Source organism: Aythya ferina (genome assembly GCF_964211825.1).
Source record: "Aythya ferina genome assembly, chromosome: 2".
Lineage (NCBI taxonomy): Eukaryota > Metazoa > Chordata > Aves > Anseriformes > Anatidae > Aythya > Aythya ferina.
The window spans coordinates 11,592,058-11,619,491 of record NC_140297.1 but is presented as its reverse complement, the minus strand read 5'-3'; the positions used below and the strand labels follow the sequence as shown (position 1 = coordinate 11,619,491).

Below are 27,434 nucleotides of genomic sequence, written 5' to 3'. Positions count from 1 at the left end.
ACTGTCAAAGAGCGCCTGTTTCCCCCTTGGCCAGTAAACAGAAGTAGGTGTGCATCTCCTTTTATCAGTGAAGGAAGTTGTGAACTTAATTCAACCCAATCCCCATTCATCGTGTTCAACATTTACCCCCAAATGTCAGTAATTTTCTGGAAAATAAAGTACTTGGGAGACAGGAGAAACAGAGCCTTTGGTGATATCTGTATAGTAGAGTATTTCTTCCCATCCATATGCAAATCTAACCTTTTTGATATTTCAACCCCGTAAACCCTAAGACAGGATTTCAATAGAAAATGTTTACTAAAGGCTTTCTCCTTTATAATCTATTGATTTTAATATCCTTACTACTCCTGTTGAATGTCAGTTTTACCCTGAAGACTGCCATTGCAAACTTGAACACATTTAATTATTTATGCCATTTGAAATATTAGTGCTGAGAAATGACTAAAAGTTTTTGATTCTGTAATGGTATGATCTAAAGTTTAATTTTCCTGTGTGAATAACATTGGTAATTTGATATGGTAATCAAGGACAGATGAATTCCTCAGACAACACAGTGCAGTTTTAGTGGTAATTACATCTATTTTTCATTTTTCCAGCCTACTTTTACATGACAAAATATATATATTGTGATATCTCACAGTGTTTCTTCATGTCGGAAATTTTAGTATTGTCTGTTTTCTTTCTTCTGCTAGGCACCTGAACAGGTATCTCTTCCTTTCACCACTGTCAATGGCATTTAGGCAATGTTCATGACCTGAGTGCAAGTAAAAGCAGATTTGGGCTTCAGTGTGGGTCAAGCAGCCTTCTTTGCCTTGCTGCTACCACCTACTCCGTTAGTAAGAATGAGCAAATTTTTGATCTCAAAGACATTGCTACTGAGACAAATATTATTTGTACAGAAAAAAATATAAGTAAGGGCCTATAAAAGCCAAGATTTTGAATGCAGACAAACCAAAGCAGGCCATCTGAAAGAAACACATCGGCTGGAAGGTTAGTCCTTTTGGACAGAGGTGGTTTTTCCTCCCAACATGCTGGGTTGCCCATGCACAGTGCCAAAAGCTGGTGTCGCCAAGCTTGCCCTGCCTGACCACTTGAATTCCCCTCCTTGCAGGCTGAGCCTCATCTGGAGCATCTCTGAGTCAGGCACATTTCCACTGGCTTCAGTGGAGTTTTGGATCAGACCCCAGTTTTCCAAGGAGAAACACTTAAACAAAATTTTCCCCAGGGCCAAGCATTCAGGTGGTGTTCAAGCATCGGTATGAATTTGCAGAGTTCTGACTGTCCACATGTCTTTTATTTTTTTCTCTTCTGCCCCCAGCTACTATTTCTCTGCTATTACATGTTTCTTCTTTTCCCAAGGAATGTTTCTAGTCTTTTCTTTTTTTTCTTTTCTTTTTTTTTTTCCATCTTCTAAAATCTTCCCTTTTTCTGGTACCAACCTGATAGTTGTTCAGAAGCTGCCAAGATGTATTTGGCTCTTGTATTTACTCCAGATGGAGACTCTTATTCTCACTCATATCTGGCAGTAAGAACTGTGGTATCACCAAATGCAACATTTCTATGAGATTAATTTTTTTGAAGAGTAACAAAAGACTGGTTTCTTTTGTGCATAGTTTGTAAGTTATTCCTCATGGCAGATAACGTCAGCTAACCTGTATCCCAAAGCTCAACTAGGCTCACAATGGTCATCAATAGTGGGATTTTTCTGGTTTATATCCCATCAAGAATGATCACTTGGATGTATATCTTGCAGTAATCTAGGATTATTGATCAAGTGTAAAGCAAAAAAATCTCTAAAATGAAATCTCTTGTTATAAACTGAACAGGGGTAAATGCAGGAACACTTACCCATCATATCTTTCCTGTATGCATTCAGTAGATTTGTAACCCTTTTTGTTTCTGTGCAAACACTGAAGGCCAGTTTAAAGGCTCTAAATAGGAAGAAATGCTTCTGCTGATTTCTGTGGGTGTGACTGGCTCAAGACAAATAGCTTCTCTGGTGTGTGTTAGAGGTGAAGGCAGCACACTACGCATCTTGCAACTTAAGGGCATCAGGAAACCAAACCTACACCCAGCCCCACCACTGGGCCAGCTTTCAGGGCTGCATTATTCAAGACCCTGTGATTACACTGTACTACACATGCCTAAATCCTCAGGTTATCAAACCCCTTACAGGGCTGTCTTGACTTCTTATTTTTCTCCGCATAGAACAGACTGCTCTCCTCTGTACTCTGCAATACCCAAAGTTAGGGCTGTATGATTGCCCTTAAGTGACCTCTTGGATAAGACATTATGGTTCTGGTTGTTTTTCCTGCATCCTCCATTTATTCATGTATTCCATTGCTCCTACTGATTTCACTGGCATCCTTTTAGGCAATGAATTCAAGACAAAAAATATTCGCCTGACTTATTCTAGCTAAGAGGCTTCACATCTAATGGATTTGCTATTCTTTAATGTCCCAGGTCACTCCTTGAGATCAGTGAATGCTGAACTTCTTATCGTCCCTAAATGTTATCTGAAGTCATGTCGTTATTTTGCCTTTAGTGAGTCTCTTTGCATTCTGGCTTTGGAACCTACTGCCAAATGAAGTAAGGAAAGCTCTGACTGTAGGGATTTCTAAATCCAAAGTTAAAAGTTATTTGTTCTATTTAGCATTTTTAAAATGATTCTTTTAGGAATTGTATGTGCCTCTAAGCTAATTAACTCTTAATGAGCGCAAAATGCCCTGGGATGCAGATTTGGAGGGTACTCTAGAAGTGCAGGCATGGATTGAACTGTAATACTGTAGGAGATGAAATTTATGATTTGATTCTTTTTTTTTTTTTTTTTTAAATGATGTGCAGATAGTTTTATTTATATGCTCTTTATTTTTTCCCATTTTTTTTCAAGTCTAAATAAAGCTGATCAGATTTCAGACCACCATATGGGACCCAGTTACATCAGTCCTGCAAATACAGTTTAGTTTTCAGCTATGGATGAAGTCACCCTCCAGTAGGGAAAACAAGTTTGGAAACAAACTTTCATGTTATGAAAGACAGGCAGCGTTCCAGCGCTGAGCACGTAGCCAGAACATCAGGAAATCAGAACACCTGGCTCTGCCCGGCTCTGTGCTATTCCCTTGGACCAGTCCCTCACCCTTTTAGTGCCTGCATTCATTCATCTGTAAAACAGCTATAATTGCATTTATATCACAGGGGTGCCTTGATGCTTGACAAATGAGAATTGACCCAAAATTCATCCTTCAGAAGCACTGTATTAGCAATACCTTGCTCACATGGTGGTTGTGGACAATTAGATTAGAAGAGGTATAAATGCAGTCAAAGTGAAATTCCATTTAGGAACTGTCAAACTGTTCTTGATAATTTTTCTTAGTTTTCATCTAATTCTTGTGTAGAATTTTGTGAGCATCTCACAGATGAGTTTTAATGCCTCTTTCCTTTATTTGCACCAAGCCAGAGCATTTTGTTCTATGTTATATTAAACTGCCTTCCTTATTATGGGAAAATGGTTGGTTCCCAGAGCAACACCTTGGAAAATTGCACTTAGCAAAACAACGAAAAATTATCATGTTGAAAAAATCCTATTCTTTATGAGCAAATCAAGATTATTTGCAAGGATCATCTGTTAAAAAAATATTTAAGGTTTTACGAAAAGACAGTTGCCTAATGTTTTTATGTTTTATTTAATTAGATATTATACATATATTTTCTATAATAATGTTTAAAAATTAAGATGATTTTCTGCAACAAACTGTAGAAACATATGGCGTACAGCCTGCAGAGGTGCTCAGTGGCAGTAGTATTACTGATAATATTTGTGAATTAGAATCTTCTTTCCTCTGAAAAATAGCTGTGTGTTCTCCCAGTTTAAGATAACGTGTTTTTGCCAGCATGTTTTTATAGCCATTGACAGTTTAGGGAGGGGAAAAAAAATATATATATATATATATATATGATCTTCTTAAAGACATTTCCTTACTTCTGCATGATGATGGACCTTTCAGGGTGAGGGAGGGAGAATTATCAGCCTCAGCCTCTCAATCAGGGGTGCTCAAGAGGTCCTGCTATACCAGGTGGGCTTAGTCCAACACGAGAAGAACAGGAACTGTTGCTCAGCCAAGCCACAGGCATAGTCACTTGGGACTAACCAGATTACAGAAGGTCTCAAACCAGTACCCCAGAGTAAGCTCTGGCCTCCAAGAGAGGCTCCCAGAAGGATTTGTAGGCATACCATGGTTTCACATTAGAAGTCAGATGGCTCAAATAAGAAAAAAGAAATATATCCTTTGGATCTTTCTTTTTTATGCTTAGACTTGCAAAGCATTTGAAGAACAACTCATGCTCGCAAACAGCATTCCTCTGACTTATCTCTAATGTATGCTTGAAAGGCTCTGTGCCAAACAAAGTGCTGAGATTAAGTAAATTAAAAGATACTAAATGTTGCAGGAGGGAAACAGTCCAAGTAGTGGTGCTCTCAGGAGCATCACAGATGTTTTAGGTTCACATTCATCCACATGTAGTCTTCAGAATTCACCTTTTAAACTTTTTGCCCTGCTTGGCTTCAATACCCACCTTCCCAAAGGTGTCCTAGCAGACTGAACTCACTTACGCCTAAGGGTTCAGAGCACATAGTCTGCAGAGCCCAGTCCACAGGAAAATCTGACCTTTCACCAAAGGGACCATGCTGACCCCGCTCAGTAAGAAGTGCAAGCAGAGGTTTCCCTCCCCTCCTTTCTGATGGCAGTCAAGGCAGAAACAAGACAGACCATGGTGCTCCTCTGACAGTATTAAACAGATCATTTTACTCCAGTAGCAGTGCATCATTAAAAACTCACCTTGACTGCAGAAAAAGATGGCCCTTTGATACCTTACTCATAACCCAGGCCTCAGCTCCGCTCTTAGGCTTCAGTAAGGTAATGGAAAATTTCCTTCCTTAGCATTCCTTAACAACAAAAATCCTGAAAATTACTAAACCTTGATGTTGTTGGTACCTAATCCATGTCTAAGTGGTTTTATGGGACATGTGTTCATCTCTTCAGCTCACTACAACAAAATTATTGAAGGTCTAACATAATTTCTGTGAACTGATCCCACAGCAATGACTAGGAGGCTAAAGAAAAGTCAACCTTGAAATCTTTCCACCTTACCACTAATCCCAGTCAATACAGGCCTTCGCTTTAATTCAGTTAATTTGGATTTAGAACCTAACACCAGCCATTTCTGAGGGGGGTGAGGGTAGTCGGCAGAGATGCTCCTTTCATCTCTGCTCAGGTAGGTGGCGTCTAATTCTAAAAGGGACTGCTCAGCAGTTGACAGCAGGTGATTAATCTGCAGAAACGCCCAGGTGCTTCAATCAAAGAAAGTGAAAGAATTCTTTCTGACTGTGTCTTTCAGGACTTTGCAGACTCCGTGTACCAAATGGTTACACAGAAGTTCCAGGAGCTGACAGACAATTTCACTTCCATGCATGCACGCCACAAATCTCTTGCAGGAATTGTGATGACCAAAGGTAAGATATCCTCTCATTTATTTTCCTCTGGCATTTTTCATGACTAAGTAATACATTATTTACCTAGTCCGCAGTATTGAAGGATGCCTTTGCTCCCACACAGAAAAAATAAATAGTAATGCAGAGAAAAGACACATTAAATATTTACACCTCAAGTAAGTTCACACAAAAAATATTGGCAACAGAGGTAAAGATTTATTCATAACTATGTCCCCCCATTGCTGCGTTTACAGGACAAAATGCAGACCTGTCTTACTTCACATTTCCTAGTAGATGTTTTTTGTGGTTTGTTTGTGGTGTGGGGTTTTCTTTCTTTTTAGTTATCAATAAAAAGCTATATTATTTGTTAATTGCTTATTTTTTTTTTTATCTGGAAATACTGAGTTCTTTTTGTACTATGCCACCATAAACCTTATTTTAGACCAACAGTAAAAGCAAATCTCAACCCTTTTCCTTCCCAAATAAAGGAAACCCAGAGCACATGTAGCTTTAATTCTGCTCTGCTCTGACCATGTAAAGTACTTATCAACAGGGCCATCATTTGATATTGTCTCCAATTAAGATTTACCCAAACAGCACATGCCATACAGAAGTCTTTATCCCTTTGGTGAAACTGTTGCATAAATGGCCTTTCCTTCCTTCTGAGCACACCTCAGTTCAGGCACCTCAGTATTTATGAAGATGTCAGCAGCTGAGATACTGCCGTAAAATCCCTTCTCACTCAGGTGTGTGGTGCAGTGGATTGAGTTTAGAAATGAGAGGATAAGTTCATGGGGGAAGGGTATGTATAATTCATCCAGGCTTGTCTTACTTGTTCCTTTCAACAATTGTACATGTACTAGCTAGATTCAATAGAAACAACTGTGAATATTGTGAGACAACAGGATAGAGACAGAATGATCTGCTGTACGTTTTCCAACCACAGAGCCTAGGTACCGTTTTCTGCAGAACAACTTCTTTCTGATGTGGACAGAGTGAGCAATCAGATCCAGAAGTTAGAAGCAGAAAAGCTGACGTAAATACATTTTCAACCTCTGGTTTAAAATGAACTGTTCTCTGGATAAATCTCATGTCATTACAGATCATCTGTTTCCGGTGATTGTTTTATGTATTACTTCAGGACTTGCAATAATGGAGGAGACTTCTATTTCTGATGTGTCATAAAAAGAACATAGTTCAACTTTTAGATACTCATTGTGGAGCCACAAGTTGGTGTCAATGATACTTGTGATTCCCTTCCAGCTCAGGAAATTCTATGACTCTATTATTTTACGGTTATACAAACACTCAACATGGTCTACGAGCCCTAAGGACCCCAGGAGACATATTTAGCACCAAGAAAGAAGAATAAAAGAGACAGTCCCATTGACTGTGGGATGTGAAAGATGTACACTAGGCTCAGCCTACTAGCTGCCTTGTCACAGCCAGGTTTCTTGACCATGGCACTCATCAGATCTAAACAAAGTGCTGTAATTTATTTAGATGAGCTCTTTTCAAGCAGGAGGACCACAACAAAGAAAGTCTAAGCATGTCTTTTAGAAGAGGCTAAGTTACAGGACACAAGAACTTTTGCTTTCCCCAGTTTCTGAGGGGAGTCCTCAGTGTCCCTGTTCATTTTTCTTACACTCAATATGAATTTGTTTGTAAGAATCTCACCTCATTCCTAAGTTTGCTACAGCACCAGCATCCTTTAGACCCAGGTATAAAAGCAAACTTGATGGAGCTGATGCTGTCTCACTGATCTATCACTGGAGATGCAGACATGGGAAGGACAGTGTAAGACCCCACATCATAGGGAAAGAGGAGTCACCCAAAGGGGTCATAACTTTTAAAACTGCAGCTGCTGAGGGGATGCAGTGCTAGGGGGAGGAAGGAGCATGTCCAGACCCCTGCCAGTCCTTCTGTCCAGCTGGGCCTATCTGTGCATTGTCTTTGGGGAAGAACTGAAAGAGTCCTCCCACTGTTTTTTTAATGAGCCACATGCCTTTAGTAAGATTTTGCACATTTTTTATTTCATATTTATTCTTAGTCAGCATTAAAGAAAAGTATAATTGTTCTTATGTTCATAACCCATTTTTCTCAAGGCTTTTGTTTTAACTCTGAATTCCCTTTTATGAATTTCCCCAATCTGTCAGCCATCCAATTTGTCAATATCTTCCTGGTCTTGTGAAGCCGAAAAAAGAAACTCACAGATATAATGTGATTCATAGAAGATGCAAAGCTAGAAACAGACTCCTTTTCATACATTTTCCAGGAAGATTTGAGTTCCTTCCAGCGTGAGAATGTCTGCCAGCCATGGCAAGACGAATCATTTGCCATTTGTGTCATTTTCTGTACTAAAGTTGTAGCAGTGTGGTCTGCTCCCCACTGTCATCCCCAGAGGGAGCAAGGATCTTGACATGCTCTGTTCAAAGATGGCACAGACAGGTTTTCCACATCAAACACTCAAATAAGTACAGATTTCCCATGTTTTTAACATAGAACTTGGCTGAAAACCCTTAGATCTCTGCAAACAATATACTAATGACATCAATAAAAACAAATCTGGTAATGTCTTGTTGTGTTTGGTATCATACACAACTATTACGGTAAAGAAATTGATTTGTTTTTGCCTTCATTTCAATTTAATGTCATCGTGACTAGAAACAGATTTATCTGTGCTTGTAGAGTTTTCAGACAAAGCTGGTAAAAAGCACATTGTGATTCTCTGATAACTGCTGTTGAGATAATACAGAAATCTCTACAGAGAAAACAGAAGTGTGCTAGATTGGTTTTCTTTTCCTGAACTCTGACATTTTTTCTGCCATTTCAGTTTCCCAGGGAAACCAAGGAGAGCTACATTTGGGCACTGTAATTGACTTATACTGTAGCACCCAGGGCATATTCCAAAGCAGGAAAAAGAAAAAAACTTTAGAAAATTATGTTATTGACTGACTGTGAATGTTCTCAAGTAATAAATTGCCAGTCAGAAAAGCATGTCAGTTCAATGTATTTACATATACTTTGCTCTGAATTTTTATGAAATTTAAAATCTCAATACATTTTTGTGAAAGTAAGTCTTCAAAACATTTGGTTAGTAGATATCAAGATAATCTTTGAAAACCTCTGCCTAGAATTAATACCGAAGAGCAAATTATCACATTGGATACTAGCTGATGTGATGTTATCTGATGTAATATAGTAATTGAATCATAACAATAAATCAAAAACAAACATAACAGATCTGAACTAAATGCTTCAAAACAAAAAGATAGAATGGTTTAAGTAAATTATTTAACAGTTCTCCAGTTGTAATATATTTAATATCTGCCAGTCCTCTAACAGATTCTTCTATCAAAAAAAGATTTGATTTACTCTGGGAAAAAAATGTTTAAAAAGTAAGACACTCCATTCAAATCTTCCATGTATAGCAAGCCATATTCCCACATATCCAAGCAGAATAATATCTTGGAATAAGTGGAATATCTCCAAGAACAATAAGTCTTCTTGCTGTTGTAACATAATATTAATACAAGGACCTACATTTTATTGTGTACGGACTATCCACAGTAGTTCTGACTTCACTGAAGAAATAACCGGTTTACAGCTGGTAAACTATGGTCATTGGTTCACCTGTGCGAAAGACAGTCCAGACCACATCTCATCAACTACACACCATCAGCTCAGAGCACACATATCCATGCATGTGAGGCATGGAGCTAATCTACCTTAGAGCAGTATGTACAATGCTGTGCTTTGTGTTTGTGGCTAAAACGCTGCAGATAACACCAATGTTTTGGCTGTTGCTGAACAGTGCTTGCACAGTGTCAAGGCTTTCTCTTTCTTTTCCTGCCCCTTGCAAGTAGGCTGAGGATGGGCAAGAGGCTGGGGGAGACACAGCCAGGGCAGCTGTCCCAAAGATGAAGAATTCAATATTCCATGCCATATGACATTGTACTAAGTAGTAGAAGCTCAGGGAAAGGAGAAGAAAAAGAGAACATTTGGGGTTATGGCAATTTTCTTCCCAAGCAACCATGAGGTGTCATCTCAATCCATGAGTCTTCTGGCCTTCCATTTCATCCCCAACCCACAAGAGAGGAGAGTGAACAAGACACTGGGTGAGTGTTTGGCTGTTGGCCAGGGTCAACCCACCACATATATATTCAGACCTGTGAAATGATCTGAAAATCATTCAGATCATGTATAACAGAATTTTTAAAAATACTGTCTGTATATGGACCTGTGTTTTGGCACAGGTTGTAAAATTCCTGAAAGTGTAGAAGTTCAGACTTATACCTAAATAATTCTAGATGGAGTGTGACAACACATTTTTGCCAAGTTTAAGAACTTTATTCCCCTCTAGGCTCTCCCCACTGGAGCACTAGCTAACACCTACAGAATGATTTATCTCTGCTCTGTCATTCGAGGATGTCAGTCCTCAAACTGAGTCTTGTATCATGCATGTAAATACCATCCAAATTTCCAGATTTCCTGATCTGTACTGGTTGCAGTCAAAAGGGATGTAAATGCATCTCCCATTTATTCGTCCCCTAGGTTCCCTAGAAACTCTTCCAAGACAGGAAGAGGCAGATTTCATTCCATCAAAGGGTTAATTTCTGGATTCCAAAACTGGATCCAGAGTTTTGAAACAAAATCTTAAGATTAGACAATGTAGACATATATATACCTTGTTCGTGATGTTAATGAGGTTTTCCTTGAAATTTCAGCTGTGAGAGTCAAACATGTAACTGAGAAAAATATTGTGCATGAGACTAGATCCTCAGACTTCGGCTTTCTGTTTCATATTCAGATTTTCTAGTTGCTGCTAAGCAGACATATCTTTAAAAAAATCTCAAAAATCCTTAATTCTTCTACTTTTTATATGTCTTGTTTATAGCCTAAGGACCATAGGATCATAGGATTCTTCAGCTCAGATGGGACCTGAGGCTCTCAGGACAATATCTGTGATCCAAGTGTTTATACCAGCCTTTTTTCCAATGCACCCAGGGACTGTGTTTTATATTTTGAAGCTAGCAATCCTACAGAAAGACAAAGACAGTAGGCACAGTACAGGGAGGAAAGGGCATTGGGAAATGCTGATGACAAGCCACCAAGGGGGACATATTTCATTTCAGTGTGTAGCAATAATAGCTGGACATAGCATTTCTTGCTGTCACAGATTAAGGTAACCAGTTCCCTCTTCTCCTATGTGACTCTGCCTCTCAGACACAAGTTAGACATCTTATTTTGATCCACTGGTCTGCTTTACCATTTTTCTAGTGAAGTTTGCAGGGAGAAATAAATTTATTATTATTAGGGCAGTTAGAACAGTTGGGGAAAAAAAAAAAAAAAAAAAGGCAAACAAGTTGATATTTTCTAACACAGGCCAGCAAACGTGAAACTGCAGCACTCTCATGTACCATCATCCCCAATGCATGAAGTCAGGTTATCTGATGACAGAAGGATGAGCAGCTCTAGCCAGAAGCAGCTCTTTCAGGGCTCAGTGAAGTGCATGGCCCCACCATGGGTCTGGCCCAGCCAGGTCAGGAGGATTTACCAGCACACGGGTAAATCCTCGAGGAGAGAGGGCAGACAGTGCTGCCCATCGGAGCTGGGAGGTTGGAAGCCGCAGTCCAGGGCAGCACCAGGTGGGAGTTAGAAGTGGAACTGCGCATGAAGTGCTGCAATTTAAAGGCTGGTGCAATTCACAGTGTTTATTTATATCCTAACAGAGTTTGTCTTTGCCAGCTCTGAAGAGATATGGGCACACATTTGTGCTCTACATGAAATCACCGGACATGGTGAAGAAAAACTGCCGCTCATTGCAAGGATGATGATTGCTGAGGTTCTTTTTGCTCAAAAACCCTCCCATAATCAGTGTGGACAAAATGAGGCTGCTATTTAAACACTATTTTTCCATTTGTATTTGACAAATCTTAGCAGTTTAAATACTGATAGGAACTTTCTGTCATGCTTTCTGTTAAAAATGAAGCATTAAGAAAGTTCATTCCTTTTCACAGGAGCATGGCATTCATAGAAAAAGGTTATAAGTTGATTTTTCACTTCAATTTTCTCTTTTCTATCCTTTTTTTTTTTTCAGGCTGACAATCATTTTGATGTTAAAAGCAAACTAGGAGGTCTTTTCAGTTATCTTGTATGAAATAAAGATGAACTGGACAAAAGAGCCCTAAATAGCTATTTCACGCTGTGATAAAAGATGGCAAATTATCATCTATACCTCATGGAACAGATCTTCATAATTGCTAAGTGGAATAACAGAAAAAAGTAAAGTTGACAATATGTCTCCATGGATCTTTACAGTCATATTAAGATTCATAAAGCCTGACACCTAAGTACAATCAAGAATATTGATGGGCAATTGATTTCTGCTCCTTAGCTTAAATAGGAAGTTGGAAACTGGTAAAATACGGGAGAAAATTCAGGCCCTATGTAGACTATCAATCTGCTCCATCCCCGACTGAATTCAAGTAACCAAAAAACATTTAGGACAACTGTGATTAAGTAACAGATTAGAAGGGCAGGTGTCTTCAAGAAGAGAGACACAGAATTTAGGGTCTCCAGTCCCATTTGCGCAGTTAGATGGATGCTAAGAGCCACTGAGACTTGGGGTTTCAATAAGATTCCTGACATGGAAAATGGGTGCCCAAGCTGCTGACTTGCTTTTAAAATTCTCATGAAGTCTCTTCAGCTTCTGTTGTTTGCTGTTGTTAAACTTCTTTTGAGGTGGCTCAAACTCATTGGACATTCTCGAGAATATTATCTGCTGCGTACAAGTTCCCATATGATACATCACTACTAGATGACAAGTTTTCCTGAACCATTTTAAAATAAGTAAATACCTACTTAGATAGAAACCACGTATGTAATTCAGTTTCTCAGAAATCGTTTTTTCTCTGGTTAGAAGCCTTAAACCAATCAACTTCTGATTCTCCATAAGTAAGTTTGAACTCCATAAGAGCATCTTTGTTCTGCAGTTGCAACTCTGTTCCTAAATTGTGTGATGTGGAGTCTGGGATCTCTGTGGCCCAAAAGATTTAGGTTTCCAAATTCCAGCAGGTACAAAGGAAGGTCTGAGGTCTTGCAGTTAAAACTGCAGCTCCACCAGGTTCACCTCTTCTTTCGAAACGTGGGTTGTTTTGAAAGGGAAAACACTGCAGTCACTCCCCTAACAGGAGTGACGTTGGGTGTCTCTCCATCTTGTCTGTTACATCCTTGCTGAGGAGCAGAAAATAGCTCAAGATGTACTGACTTAAAGACAGAAAATATAAGGTGGGTCATAGCTGTGTAGCCTGCTGTACTTTCACAAAGTAGGAAAAAAAAAATGTGTGGAAGTTTATCTCAAATATATAATTGGGCCTGGTTATATATTTTACATTAAACAGAAATTAGAAATACATATGCACCAGCTGGAAGTACAGAACCAGGGCTTCCCTTTTCAAGGTACAGCCCCTCCCAGCTGCTAACTAACCTGCCTCTGTCCTCTTATCTGTTTGGTAGCACAGATCCAACAAGAACAGGAGAAAATGCCCACAGGTTTGCGAAGGGAATTGAACCCCCGTTGTCCACCTGCTGCATAGGCTGTGGGTGTCTTCAGCTCTTCCTACTGGAGCCTTCTGGGTGGCTCCAGTGGCAAACATCTTCCTCTGCACTGCGCCCACTGGTTGTTCTGGTTTCCATTGCAGAGCACCTAGCTTTTCACAGACCCTGAGCCTTTATCCCAAATCATTGAGAGTCTCTGGACCTTTAGGTTCTTGTTTAAAGGATTTTTCTGATGCCTCTCAAAGTCTGGAGGCATGCGAGGCCCTGGTTGTTTCACACATTGTTGTGTCAGCCTCTAGGTAATAATAATTTATGTAAAACATGGAAAGGAGAAATAGACACTTCTGGTCCATTCCTGATTGTGTGAGGCAAGGAGTTGGAATGTGCAGATTTTTATTCTGCTCTATGAAAAGCCAAACTGGAAACTGTCCCAGTCCCATTACAAACAGTGCATCTGATCCCAAAACCAGGGAGGTTTCTCGGGTGAATAAAGGCTTAGTGACATCAGCCATTGCTTTTACGTTGTGATCCAGTAAAACAGATAGGAAGACTAAAATGCAGGTATACTTAATAAAAATAAGATTTGAGAATAAGGTCCTCTTGTACAAAATCCACATTCAGGATTTCATCATTTCTCACTCCAATTAAGGATCTCACTAGCACATAAGACTGTCAATTTACCTAATGCTTAAATATTAGTGGCTCAGAATTTATTAGAGAAACACAGATATCAGTCAGCAGTGAGGACTTAGCAAGAGAGTGCAATTCAGTCCTGTTTTAAAATTAGGAATTATCTGTAAGCATAACTCTTTTCCTGAGCAGAAAACTGGAGCTCATACTCACTTGAAAGGATTGCCAGATACCATTGATTCTGCTGCTATTAATTTAAGTTAGAAAAAAATCTTGTGGACTTGATATGGGGATGAAGCACTCAGAGGCTTGGACTGTCTGACCCTCCTTCCCTTCCACATTTAGGGAAGGGAAGGGAAGGGAAGGGAAGGGAAGGGAAGGGAAGGGAAGGGAAGGGAAGGGAAGGGAAGGGAAGGGAAGGGAAGGGAAGGGAAGGGAAGGGAAGGGAAGGGAAGGGAAGGGAAGGGAAGGGAAGGGAAGGGAAGGGAAGGGAAGGGAAGGGAAGGGAAGGGAAGGGAAGGGAAGGGAAGGGAAGGGAAGGGAAGGGAAGGGAAGGGAAGGGAAGGGAAGGGAAGGGAAGGGAAGGGAAGGGAAGGGAAGGGAAGGGAAGGGAAGGGAAGGGAAGGGAAGGGAAGGGAAGGGAAGGGGACTCGCAAGCACAGCACTGTCTCCTTCCAGGCTCTTCAGATGCAGTTCTGATGGGGTTTATCCTTTCTGTCTGCTAAGGGGAGGAGAGAAATGGACCATGGAAATGAGAACTGGAAGAGACCACTAAGACATCCAGTCCATTTCCCTGCAAGTACAAAATGGCTCCCCGTGGTGCATTCCTGAGTGCATTTTCTGGTCTAGATTTAAATGAATCTATTAGCAATGGAGATTTCAACACTACCTTGGGAAACCACTCTAGTCTAGTAGATCTCATTGTTAATCATTCTCATCAGTTATTCAGGCTGTCTTTGTTTTCTGCAATTTCATCCCAGGTATTCAGTCTTACTGCCCTAAATTGTCCATTTGGTACCCACTCCTCTTTGGTACCCACCTCTTAGCACCCTTCAGATACATGCGGACACTGACACTACTTTCACAGGCATCACTTAGCAAAGGCTTACACATTTAATTTTTGCACTCTTTCCAGCTGGGTCACTCTCTTCAGCCATTTTTTCCCTGTTTTCTGATTCATCTCCGCTTGGGCAACCTCCTCCCCAGTCTTTTCTGAGCTGGGAAATCATCTTTGTGAAAGAGACTTACTGGAAAGACCTGTACAGGGGCATCTTGCCAAATGGATTAAGTCCTTTTTCAGGCACCTGAAGATCTGATCGAGCAGTTCAAAACTGCCTGTGTCAGAAAGGAATTTTGCATTTACTTGTACATATCCCGAAGTATTGATGACAGTAAAAGAAATCCCTGTACAACTCCAGCATTTCAAAATCTATATTCCATTTACACCCCTAAATATCTTTAACCCTGCTGCTAGCACGTGCTGTACTGGTAATATTAGCTGGCTGTGTGTTTGTCTTTTGTTTGGACTTTGAATGGGGCTGGCAGATAAATGCAGCCAATAGTTAAATGCATGATGTTTACCGTGCCTGCCCCTGCAGAGCTCAAGGGCCTGCCTTGGGGTGGTCATACACCCACAGCACATCCCCAGGGGCAGCTTTTCCAGCGCCAGTGCATTTTCATAGTCTTGACTATCTCCTATTACAAAATTAAAGCCCTTTGAAGGATGTAGTGGAGCTGCCAGGGAAGGAGATAACAGAAAATAATACGGGACTTGTCAGTGCTATGTAGCATCAAAAATTTTTCCTTCCCTAAACACACTTGAAATGGAAACCTGAACTTACTCAGCTACGAGTAGAGAGTATTTAAAAAAAAAAAAAAAAAAAAAAAAAAAAAAAAAAAAAACCTCCTCTGTGATCAGAGCTCTATTAAGCTGCCTCAAACATTATTCCAAATACACTTTTTTTCAGGTAACAATAGACAATCCTTTTGACTGATTTGTTAAAAAAGGTAAAGATAGAACATAAAATTATTGCTTATCAAAGAGAGAAGCAGCACCATTTAAAAAAACATGAAATTGTACCCCATGAATTATTCACGAGGGCTGATGTTACACTATCATTATTTCTGGATTTCCTTTTCACTGAACAGTATTTCGTGTCAGTTGTTTCCAACACAATAAAAGAGGTGGAGTTTTTTTAATTAATCACACCTGATTTTTCTGATTATTTTTCCTAATTTAAAATGAATATATTTCAAGCAGTGAGATGTCTTCACGGTGTCAAGTTGAAAAGAAGACAGATTTCATTATCCCTAGCAGGGTCTAAAACATGCAGCGAAGTAGATACATGCATAGTGACTGGTGTTTCTCTCCGTGTTACGCCAGCTGCTGAGAAATCAAAGTGTGATCCCAGTCATACGCTGGCATTAGCAGTTGCAAGCTCCATCCTGTTCAATGTGAATTAAGCCCACTGAGCTCCACGGAAGTTCTCCAACATACAGCAGGTGTGAGTCAGATTTCATGCCACTGAATACCGTCTTCTGATTGCACGTTAACAGTCAACACCTCTTGCAATTACCCGGTGATTTTGATTTTCCTTTTCCAACACATAAATATGCAGCGCTACAACTTCTTTTTTATGGAAGACCTTAATGATTGTAGCATGCTAGAAGTGAGAGTAACTCTATTAAAGTCAGCTGAAACACCAATTAGGCCAGCCAAAACTCTGCCTCTCTGTTTTTATTGGTAGAGCTGTGTCACAAAACAGATCGGTGTAGACAGTTTGCATTTATGGCCACGGCTGAGCTCATCACTGTAGTCTAGAAGATGTTAGCCAGTTCTCCATATCCAACTTATTTGCTGAACAAACTTACATATTTTTTCTTGTTTACTGTCTCTTCTGTCAGCATCTTTCTGAACCATTTACGTTGGAAGCTCTGTGGCTTCAAGACTGATGTTATAGGAGATCAAGTAGAAAAGACAGCATTGTTTGCTTTATTTGCATAGTAGTCCAGCTCAGACAATATGACAATCTATGAATATATTAACATTAACAGAAAAAAATATCCTTAGCTATTATGGGGGGAGGGAAGGGGGAATAAAGATTTACCTCAGAAAGTTCAAACATCAGAAAACAAAATTTTAAAAGGCACCGAATTTGTTTTGTTTTGCTTGCCCTCTCATGATTTGGGAAGTTTTGATTCATGCATGAATGCATGTAATAAGAGAAATCTTACCGCAAGCAGCTGTCTACAGTACAGAAAACTGTACTGCTGCTGGCTGCCTACAGGTCTTCAGAGCTCATGATGAGAAAGTGTCAGTACTGAGGTGTAATTCAGACTATCCAAATGCAAATATCTAAAATAGGCCAGATGAATCACCTCCCAGGAAAGTTTCTCTCCATTGACTGTAAAGAGAGTCCGCAGCAATTAGCCCAGCCACAGACATCTAAACTCTAGTTATCTGGAATAGATGAAATGAATCCCACCGCTGGTGTCAGCAAACTGAAAATGGCCTGTAATGAAACCAATTTGTTTTTTAACTGCTCAGCTATGATCTGGAAGTCTGGAGTATCACTGACATCAAAAAATTTAGTATTAGCAGGGTTGAGGTCCCCCCTAATCGTGAGAGGGGACCCAGCCTTCCTGGCCTTCAGGGGGGCTCAAAGGGGCTCAGACCTCTAGCAGAGCACATAAGGACTTGTCACCTCCCCACACCATGAGACTGGACCTGTCAGCCGAGTGGGTGAGGCATTTATGACTGTATTTTTGTTCTATAACACAACTAATTAATTGGCATCGTTTAGGGGAATAAAAGGGGGAATGAAAATTCCTTTCCTGCTCTCCCAGCTGTCACTGTGAACATGGTGTTAGCTGGTCCCCAGCCTGCACACTGACACAGCTCCCCAGTTCCCTTCCTCTGCTCCATTTCCTTTTCAAATTGAAAACTATTAGGAGGCTTTAGGCAAATAATAGAAACCTAATGCAGGTGCCTGTTATAAATCGTTCACTAGTTACTTTTAACCTAATGTCTTCTCAAACATTACTTCTCGCAAGGCAGCGAAGGAAAGAAATGCTTCAAGAACTCTGACAATCAATGGGTCAGGAGTTAAGGTCGCAATAATGTAGCCCATTTCTTCTTGTTTGTCAAATGACTTGAACACGGTGAGAACCCTGGGTCTTTAATCTGAGGTTGGCTTCCCTCAGTAAGAACGTGGATCTTGGCAAGAATAATCCTCCTCTAGGATCATATCCTGATGTACTCCCTGGAGCAGGGAGTGAGGCACAGGGCTGATGGTGACAGGATTAGGTGACAGTGCTAATTTTTTTAGATTTTGCCACATCCAACGCTTTCTTAGGCATAACTTGAAGTTGTGATCTGTCTAGATCTGCCACGTGTTTGAGGTTAAATTAATCAGTGTTTAGGAGGCAGCTTGACTCTTGTAAACAGAAATCCCCTAACAAATCTGAAGTATTCTGAAAACAAAATAAAATAGGAAATAAATATTAACAAGTTAGTAATGACATTTTTATGTAACATAGAGAAATGTACAGAAGTGCCTATTAATTCTGAATCACTGCAGAAAGTATGTAGGCTCAAGATTTGGAAATGCTGCCTAAAATGTCAATGTGTTCAGTTTGTGTTAAAAATTTGGCTGCACTAACTGGGCATCATATACCTTATTCTCACAGACAAGTTCCCCCTATGTTCACTGGAAGTATTATAAAGCATTTGACAAGGGATAAACCTCCAGCTCTATGTACACACTTGAGATAAGGCATGCAAGAGGACAATCTGTTAGCATATATGCCCACGAACACATCAGGCTGTTGGACATATTTCTCATCATGAAGGGTACCCTCACATGCAGTGTTGAATGGTAGTATATTGGTCACAGATCACTTTCCCCATTTGGCTCCCCAGTGAGGTGTAAATATTTCAGAGAGAGTGCATAAGTCATTTACCCCTGTGTTCTGGAGTGCCTCAGTAGTGAGATATCACTCTTGGGTATTTCTGAGCATGGAGGAACATGGATAATATTCTCTGTCGTTGTAAATGGAAAATACATGGAGACTTTTAATGTTTACTGCTCAGACCAGTTCTGCAAATTCTTGGGAACTGTTGCCTACAGCCCCAGGCACCATCAAAGTGATGCTGAGCAAACACGTGCACCTTGCCAGGACTGGCAGACACCCCAGGCTGTGCCCACACACAACTACCTGCTGGGCCCTGTGTCACTGAAAGCCAACATATGGAGCTAATGTCACCCTAAAACAAACATCCCAAGTAGACTTTGTTATCACGGTGCATGTGGACATTGTTATAGCAAATAACATCAGAGACATTCGTACCACAGCTGCATCAACAAGTGCTGGGTGCCTCCGTAAGACTGTTTCATTTGTGAACAAATCTAGACCTCACAGAAGACACTGAACATGCTAATCACCTTGCACTCATGCTAGAAGAGATCATTTATGGAAAAACAAATGTTTGAAATAATGAAAGTTATCACACAGAGCACTGGACTGATGGGAGAGGCGGGGGGTAGGTGAGTAAAGTACCCCCCAGGTGGTGCAGAGACTGATGCACTGACTGCGAGGTGAAGGGGGAGAAGGGGAGGCACATTATGGGCATACTTCAGAGGGTGAAAGAAGCAGAAAGTCAGGATAAAAAGAGAAAGAAGCAGCTGGTGTCACTGCCCTGAGGAGTATCGATTTGGTCTCCTCAGGTGCAGGATGGCAGAGGGAGGGGTCGTGGGTTTCAGAATCAGGGAACTGCCTCTTGCTGGTTTCCTTCTACTGTATGGGGGAAAATAAGATTCCATGGACATTTCTGAGTAAATAAAATAGCACCCTCCAACCAAGGAAACCACTATGTACTGTTCAGGAAAGTATAAGCCACTCTTTGAGATGCAGAGCGGGACTCAGACACCTTTGTTGCAGGCAATGCCTAGTGAAATGCTTGGTATTAACCCATGCAAAGGACACAGCTAACTAGACTGACATCAATCTGATCTAAACCCATTATTTTTCTCATGAAGACAGTGCCCTTAAACCACCAAAGCAATTCTTATATACAAGAGCATAAATACCTTTCTTTGTATGGACAGAGCCATTTGTACCTTTTTATCAGGTAATAAAAGCAAGATTCTCTGGGTTTTTGAGACTCTGAGCTCTTCTAATAACAAGAAATGAAACTGCAGACACAGGTATACCATGATGTGCAGTTTGTCACTAAGACCTAAAACAACTTCTGTCTGAGAGTGTCATGACCAAGGCATCAGTTGTGACTAACTGAACTTTTTCACACCACTTATACCTCACCCACAAATGTCACAATGCTGCCATGCCATGATACTACTGAACCTTTTGGACTACGATGTAGCTCTCATATTGGTATAGACATGAGATAATTTTGGAGTCATCTCCTATTATAGATATTAAGCATGGTAACCGCTAGTACCGGTGCTTTGTTGAGATTGAGATGTATCATTAGTTCCGTTTACAAACTGGGACATTATCAGCAACACCAGGCCTTTAAGTTTAAAATACTCATTTCTTCTCTGTTCAGCTGTTTTCTCAGATCAAACCTATAGGTCTTATGAGAGAACATGGCCCCAAGCATGGTGCTTCCTATGCAGAAAAGTCTCTGCATCTTTTTTTTCTGCCACTCAATAGACTTCATCATTAGAAAAGTAAAGATTGCTGACTCTATAAAATTATTCCTAAAGCTTTTTTACAGCTAAAATAAGATCACAGAAATAAGAACAAAGCAAGAGCGTGTATGGATTCAGTATTCATTCTCCAGTAAAATGTGTTGAAGTCAGAAGCATTTAGCCCGTGGTGAGATTTTTTTCTACTCACTCTGTGGTGAAAACTATGAGGGCTTCATTTGTTTGCCTAAAGGCAGGCATCTGTTTCCACTGAGTCACCTCTTGTATTTCTATGTGATACAACTGGGGAGGGCACAGAACCACCTGGATACCCCCTCCTCCCTGGAGCAGCAGCCAAAGGTTAAGCAGGACACCAAGGGCATCTCAAGTGACTCTGCATGGGCACACCCAAACTCCAGCAGCCTGGCTTGCTTGTCTGTAAATGTGCTTGCCTACACACATTGACTTCAATACATATTACTGGAAAATAAATACTGAAATATACACACTTATGTACAGTTGTCAAACACAGTCCTATGCTCTTAGACTGCTTTGTTGTGCCTAGAGGAAGCACCCATCTGCCAGAAAAAAAAAAAAAAACTTTTTTTTTTTTTTTTTTTCCCCAAGAGCTGCTCCTCTGTTCTTTCTTCTTCAGAGAGATGCATTCTGAAATGTGCTGTTCAGTAGGTAATTTCAGTTTGGGCTCAGTTCATTCTTAGCAATTCTTCCAAATTGTCTGCAGGGCTGAATGAGCTACGTTTCTGGTGAAACCCAGTTCCTGTTGAAGTCTGTGAGCACTTTGCCACTAACTCCAGAGAAATGAGGATTTAATCCTAGAAAGTGTCTATCTGAACCAAGAAAGGCATGTTCTTCAATTGCTATCACTGTTACCTGGAAAGCCAGTAGACAAATAAAGCTGGTGTCAGAGAGGAACGCTCCACCCCTGGGGGCCACAGTAGAAGAGGCACTGATGTAACTGCTCTTGGAGAAACAAAAAGGAGACTCTACTGAAAATCAGATCTGTTTGTTCTCTGACATTTTAAAGAGCAGCTCTAGAAGTGTTACTTGCATTTTATTTAGCACTTCTAGTGCAACAGCAATGAAAACCAGCATTACAGGGAGTGTGTGTTTCCACCAGAAAATGTCTTCAACAGCTCATAAAAACCTGGCCGTTTATCAGCACTGCAGGAGATATTTATTACCTCTCTACAGCATATGCACTGCTATGATGTAGTTATTGATTTAACAAGTAAACATTGTGGCAAGGTTTTATTTCTGAATTAGCAGGAAGACTGAAATAGAACCCTTATTATTCTAATAACACTGACGTGAGATTCACGTATATTCCAAAGACCATATCAGCAACTCTACAAGCATCCTGTTAGGGCCATCTCAGCTGCCACATCAGTGTGGGCTTTGCGAACTTTAAAAATTATGATATCATACTCACCCCCAGGCAGTTTCAACCACTTTTGTTTTTCTTTCTGCAGGTTTGGACATCAGGCAAGCTCAGGTTATTGTGCTGTCATCGGGTACCAAATGTATAAATGGGGAATACATTAATGACCAAGGGCTTGCGGTCAACGACTGCCATGCAGAAATTGTTGCAAGAAGGGCATTTATTCACTTCCTTTACTCACAGCTGGAGCTACACTTAAGGTAAATGAATTTTGTTGATGCTTAGTGAATGTTATATGGCCTTCAATGGAACAGATCCATCCTCCAGACATTGGAACTATTTGTTTCTTGATGTTGTTGTTTCTGAGTCTTTGGCTGATGAAGGACCCACATACTGTACTGTACAAAATGAGTGTTAGGTAGTCTAGAGTGATGGGTCATGAGCTCCTTTACTTCAGCTGATTTTCTTTCAGTAGCTATTAGACATGACTCATAAAGTTTGGTTTTATGAAGCCTGATGATTTTGTACAAATCTTTACGTGCAGGCTTATTAACATCACTCACTAACCATAGACTGGAAGGGGGTCATTCTGCTCTCTCTACAGACATTTTTCTGTCTTCCTTGCTGCTGCTGAAATACTTCAAGGAAGTGATTTACTGATCATTAATGCCTTCATTGACTCACTAGAGAACCAGTGAGTGTTAACATTACAGTAAACTTGGTGCCAAAGTGCAAGATGCTATCACTCATTCCTTCTTTATGATGTTCTAAAATGTTATAGCATGTAGAGTTACTATAGAGAAATTATTGTTCCTGTCTTCAGCCAAACCCACCTTGTTACCATTTAAATGATTAATGGGTCATACACTGCCTGGAAGCTGGTAACCAGCAGGGTACCACCAGGGTCTGTCCTGGTACCTTGCTAAGCATTTCCATCAGTGATCTGGAAAAGGTTATGGAGTGCTTCCTCAAAAGCTTTGCAGATGACACCAGGCTGTGGGGAGACCAGTTGACAACCTTGAGGGGCTGGGCTGCCATTCAGAATGGCTGTGGAAATGGGCCAGCAGGAACTTCAACATGAAATTCAATACGGATAAACAAGATGTTCTGCACTGAGAAGGAAAGAATGACCTGCAACAGCACAGTTTGGGGCAACTCTGCTGAACAGAGATGGGGGGAGTAAGCTGGCGGCCACCTGCATGCAAGCAGGTCCTTGGCCTGTATGGAGAGGCTGAGGGAGCTGGGCCTGGTCAATGTGGGAACAAGATGGCTGACCCAGAAGAACTTATAGGAGGTCAGCAAAAAGGGGGAAATGGGGTCTTTACTGGGGAGCACAATGGGATGATGGCAAACAGGCAAGCACTGGAACAAGAGAATCTCAGTCTGGATATATAAGGACAAACTGTCCACATGGGAATAGGCACACAGTAGAACATGCCACCCAGCAGGGTTCTGCAGTCCCATCTTGGAGGTTTTCAGGACACAACTGGACTCTAGGTAGCCCTGTGCTACCTAGCTAGAGAGCTGAGACTCCTTCCAGTCTGAATCCTTTAAATCCTATGATCCTATGAAACCCAAGCAGAAGTGAAGCTGAGGTGGCATTTATTTGTATGGAAGGAACTAAGGAAGGAAGGAAGAAAAGAAATCAAAAGCCCTGAGCTAGAGACCATTCTTCTGCCCTCCATTCTTCTTGGCATTTTCATGGAATTTTAACTGAAGGCCATTAACTGTGGTGAAAAAAACTGCCTTTGTCTTCAGATTTTGCATCAGGTCACAGGCACAAAGACTGTGTGTTCTTGTGAGTGCCTATGATATTTTTGGCTCCAAAGCAATGCTAATAGAAGTAGTAGTTATTTTCACTTCAGGCTGGGGTTGAAGACAAGAGAGTATATTGAGTAGATGAGCTTGGCTGACAAAGGAGGACAAGAGCCTTGAAGGGTTTAATAAAAAACAATATTCTCCCTATTTCAATCTGAATTGCTTTCAAGTTTACATTAAATTATTATGTTTTCAGCAGTGTAGCAACCCTAGTACTTCCTTTGTGCTACAGTCTCTTGGGAAACAAGTGTTACCACTGTATCTTAAACTATTGTATTGATTCACTTCCCTAACATGTTCAGTCATATTATTATTTTATTTGGATCAATGTTAACAGTCTTTTGTTAAGAGAATCCTCAGCGCAGCACAAGCTTTGTTCACAATAACTTCAAATCACTCCCTGTTCAGCCAAGAGCAGACACAACTGCTTCCCTGACCAGCACATATAATAAAAATCTCAACCAAAAATTGTCAGGTCTAAGCACCTTTGAAAGACAGGGCTGAAGATACTGTCAAATCAGGTTTTGCTTTCTTAAAATCCATGTGGAAGCAAAACTGCATGCTGTAATATATTTTCCAATTACATTACAGTATCTATTGCTGCATTCAGTTTTAGGCCATCATCAGGAGCTTTGTCTTGAAAGAGAGTGGGGGTGTTTAAAATTAAATGAAAAATGCATTTACTGAATATTAAAGTCACATTTACCCCTTTTTCTCTATAAAAGGAGAGAACTCCCACTGGTAGGGAAGCCACGTTGTGCTACTGCATAGCTAAAGATGAGGTTTTTAGGACATAGGAAGACAGCTTTTTTAGGACAGATATGTTAACTCAGCTCCACTGGGACTCCCTGTATACTAGCTCCTCAAGCTTGGGGGAAACACAGACAGGATTTCTGTGTTGTTATGCATTTACATTAACCTAACCCAAATTCAAGTCCTCTCCTAGAATCTGTTGTACAAAGTGGTATACAAACTGAGATCAAAGAGATGGTTCCCTAACCAAAACCATACTAAAAGCAGAGTACGTGTCTCAGCTTAGATTTTCCATCCCTGCCTATGGAAGAGACAAGGTTGTTCTGTGGGACAGTATTCCCTATTTTGTCGCACATCTTCCCACTAAGCCTGCCTGCTCAAATTGATCTCCACAGATGGATTTCAAACTTCAGGACTCTCTAGTAAAAGACTTATTTTTCAAAGTGATGTTCTCCCTGTAAAGGAACCACTTCTCCATCATTTACAAATAGTTCCACTAGCTTCAGAGAAAACAAAACTTTTGCTTCTCTGAATGTAGCGTGGAAGCTTCAAAGAGCAGCAACAGGGAGGCTAGAGAGATTGAGGGCCAGGATAGAGAAAGAATGTCCAGGGGAGATGGATTCACTGAGCTGATTTTAGTTCTTGACACCTTGCTTGAGATGTCTACAAGTTAGTCAACTGTGAACTAGATACCCCAAGGCTCCTCTTATCATCAGTGAAGAGAGATGGGCCTCTCTGGAGTGTGATTCAGCAGACCTATTTAAAGTATCTATTGTAGGCGAGGTGAATTGCCATGTACTGGGGTAATTTTTTTCCATTGCTGTAAAGATAGTACGGGGGGGCTGCTTCAGATATTTAAAATGTAGAATAATCCCATCTACAAGACAAAGTTGCAGCAATATGTAAATTACATTTTTTCCTTCTCTTCATATTGCTAAATGTTAAAGGTGCAGCTTTCCTTAATTTTCTTATGGAAGAGAGTTCCAGAATGGGAACTTTATCCTCTCTAAGAAGCAAGAGTGACAAATACTTCAAAAGGAAACTTTCTTTCAACAATTCATTGTCAAGAGCTTGAGTCAAATAAAAGCTAAAAGCACAACTAAAACCTGACAGTTTCCAACCAGTCTGATTAAAACCCCTACCCCTCCCAGATTTCATTTTTATGACAACCATAATCCTCAAGTTCTCAAGACTTTCACAAAAAAGATGAAAAGTAAGACACAAGTTTTCTGATATACAAAAGAAGGATGAGAAAGACCGTTGGAGAAGCTTTTTCTAAAATTCACCATCAAAAAGTACACGAATATCTTAGTCTGATTATCTTGCAAGGATGGCAGTAAAATTCACGTTGACTTCAGTGGGATTATTTACATCAACAGGCCAATAGGGAAGAAACAAATTCCAAATTTTCTTTATTAAAGAAAACTAAAACTAATGGGCTATTCTTCAAACAAATCAGCACTGTAACAGTCTTACTACTATAGTAGCCTTACTGGTACCAGAGGGTTGATTTTACCAGTAGTTCTTTGAGAGATTTATATGAAAACCACTATTGATTTTATATGTAAAAAGTAAGGATCAGTCTTCATCCAGTACAGTCAATTTTTATTTTTTTTTTCCAGGAAATGCCAGCTATTTGTTGTACATCTACTATTTCTTATTTTTGTCCTACTAGCCTCTCAATGGATACAGCCTTTATAAGCCTGCTCTTAACTTCTCTATGATGCTGTGCTCTATGCCAAGCAATCCACATAGCACTAGAAACTCCCCATACCTACATTTATGTGCTAAAAATAGCTCCTCTGCTCCTCTTTTAGAGAGTAAGGCCTTGCGTCAGCAAAACACTTCACATATATTAAACCGTTAGTACATGCTGAAATCTTTTTGAAGTCATCTCAAAACATATGCATGATTATTAAATAATGAACTTAAGCACAAGATTAAAATTAGCACTTTCTGAAGTATTTCTCTTGAATGAGCCTCAAATTCTGACTCTGCTGCAGTAATTCATAACAGGCAAAGATTTAGGGACAAATTCTGCTCTTTTAGTCACTGTCAGCATGTGGAAGTGACACACTAATGCCACCCACTGAATGAATGACAATGTGGGCTCACTATGGGCTTCTCTCTTCATTGCTTCAAGCAGGTGTGCATGGCTATACAGCGTGGCTTGGGAAGGTCCCACCACCTCAGATTCATTTCCCCCCTCACAAGGGTGAGAAGTGGCATTACAGAAGTGCCTCTCATGCTCCACACAGCCCACTTTTACCAGGTCCCCACATCCCCTGGGGTCCGAAGCCTTGTGGGGTCCCCAAGCCTCCGACAGACAAGACTCCCTGCAAAGCCACTGTAGTTAATAAATGCAGAACTCATTTATAACAATATCCTCAGAGTTTTGTTAATAAGCCCATGCAGCCACTGGGCAGGGATGAATCAACCGTTCAACCCCCAGAAAAACCACCCCAGCGGCAGGTCAAGAGCATATGTAGTACGGAGTACTTCATCCTCCTGGAGGAAGAGCCAAGCTGCCTTGCCCTCCAGCTGCCTGTGTTTAGAGCAGCTGTCCATCGCCCAACCCATCAACCACACTGGCCACAGACCCTTCGAGGTATGAGGGAGAGAGCAAGGTTAATCAGTGAAAAACAGCCACAGGATGGGTGCTGATTGCTGCGAACTCCTGTAACCCAGCCCAAAACATGACTGCTCCAACCCTACATAGCAACTGTTTCCAAGTCGTACAAGCTGCCCCCCACACTAATACGGTTTAACATACTAATAGCAGGCACCAGGACTGCACAGCTTTGTATTCTCCCATCTGATTTTGCAGTGAATTATTTAAAACCAACTGCACTCACTGTAAAATCCAAGCAGGAGGACTTACGGGTATTTTATTATTTCAGAGGCTTGCATCAGGGCGATAATATAATTAGTGTGGTTGGGAAATTCCACCGCAGCCCACAGAAGAAGGAAGGAGCCGGCGCGGCTCCCTGCCCCTGGCAGGCAAGGTAATGTGCCTGTAAATTCTTCCTGACAGCAAACGCATCCCAGCATCAAAAAATGACAAAACACCCAAAGCACGGAAGAGTGACAGCCAAACAGCTTCAATAGCACAGAGGCTGCTCTGGGAGAAAACAGG

The 27,434-nt window shown here is 40.7% G+C and overlaps 1 protein-coding gene across 3 annotated transcripts in view; it reads left to right on the top strand.

Moving 5' to 3' along the window:
• The window catches only part of ADARB2 (adenosine deaminase RNA specific B2 (inactive)), a 310,817-nt gene that overhangs the window by 244,356 nt on the left and 39,027 nt on the right, over window positions 1-27,434 (top strand). For all 3 annotated transcript variants that reach the window (XM_084507932.1, XM_084507931.1, XM_084507933.1), the window contains 2 exons: window positions 5,395-5,509; window positions 21,819-21,987. In XM_084507932.1, the coding sequence (XP_084364058.1) occupies window positions 5,395-5,509; window positions 21,819-21,987 (284 nt within the window). The remainder of the gene's footprint in view (window positions 1-5,394; window positions 5,510-21,818; window positions 21,988-27,434) is intronic.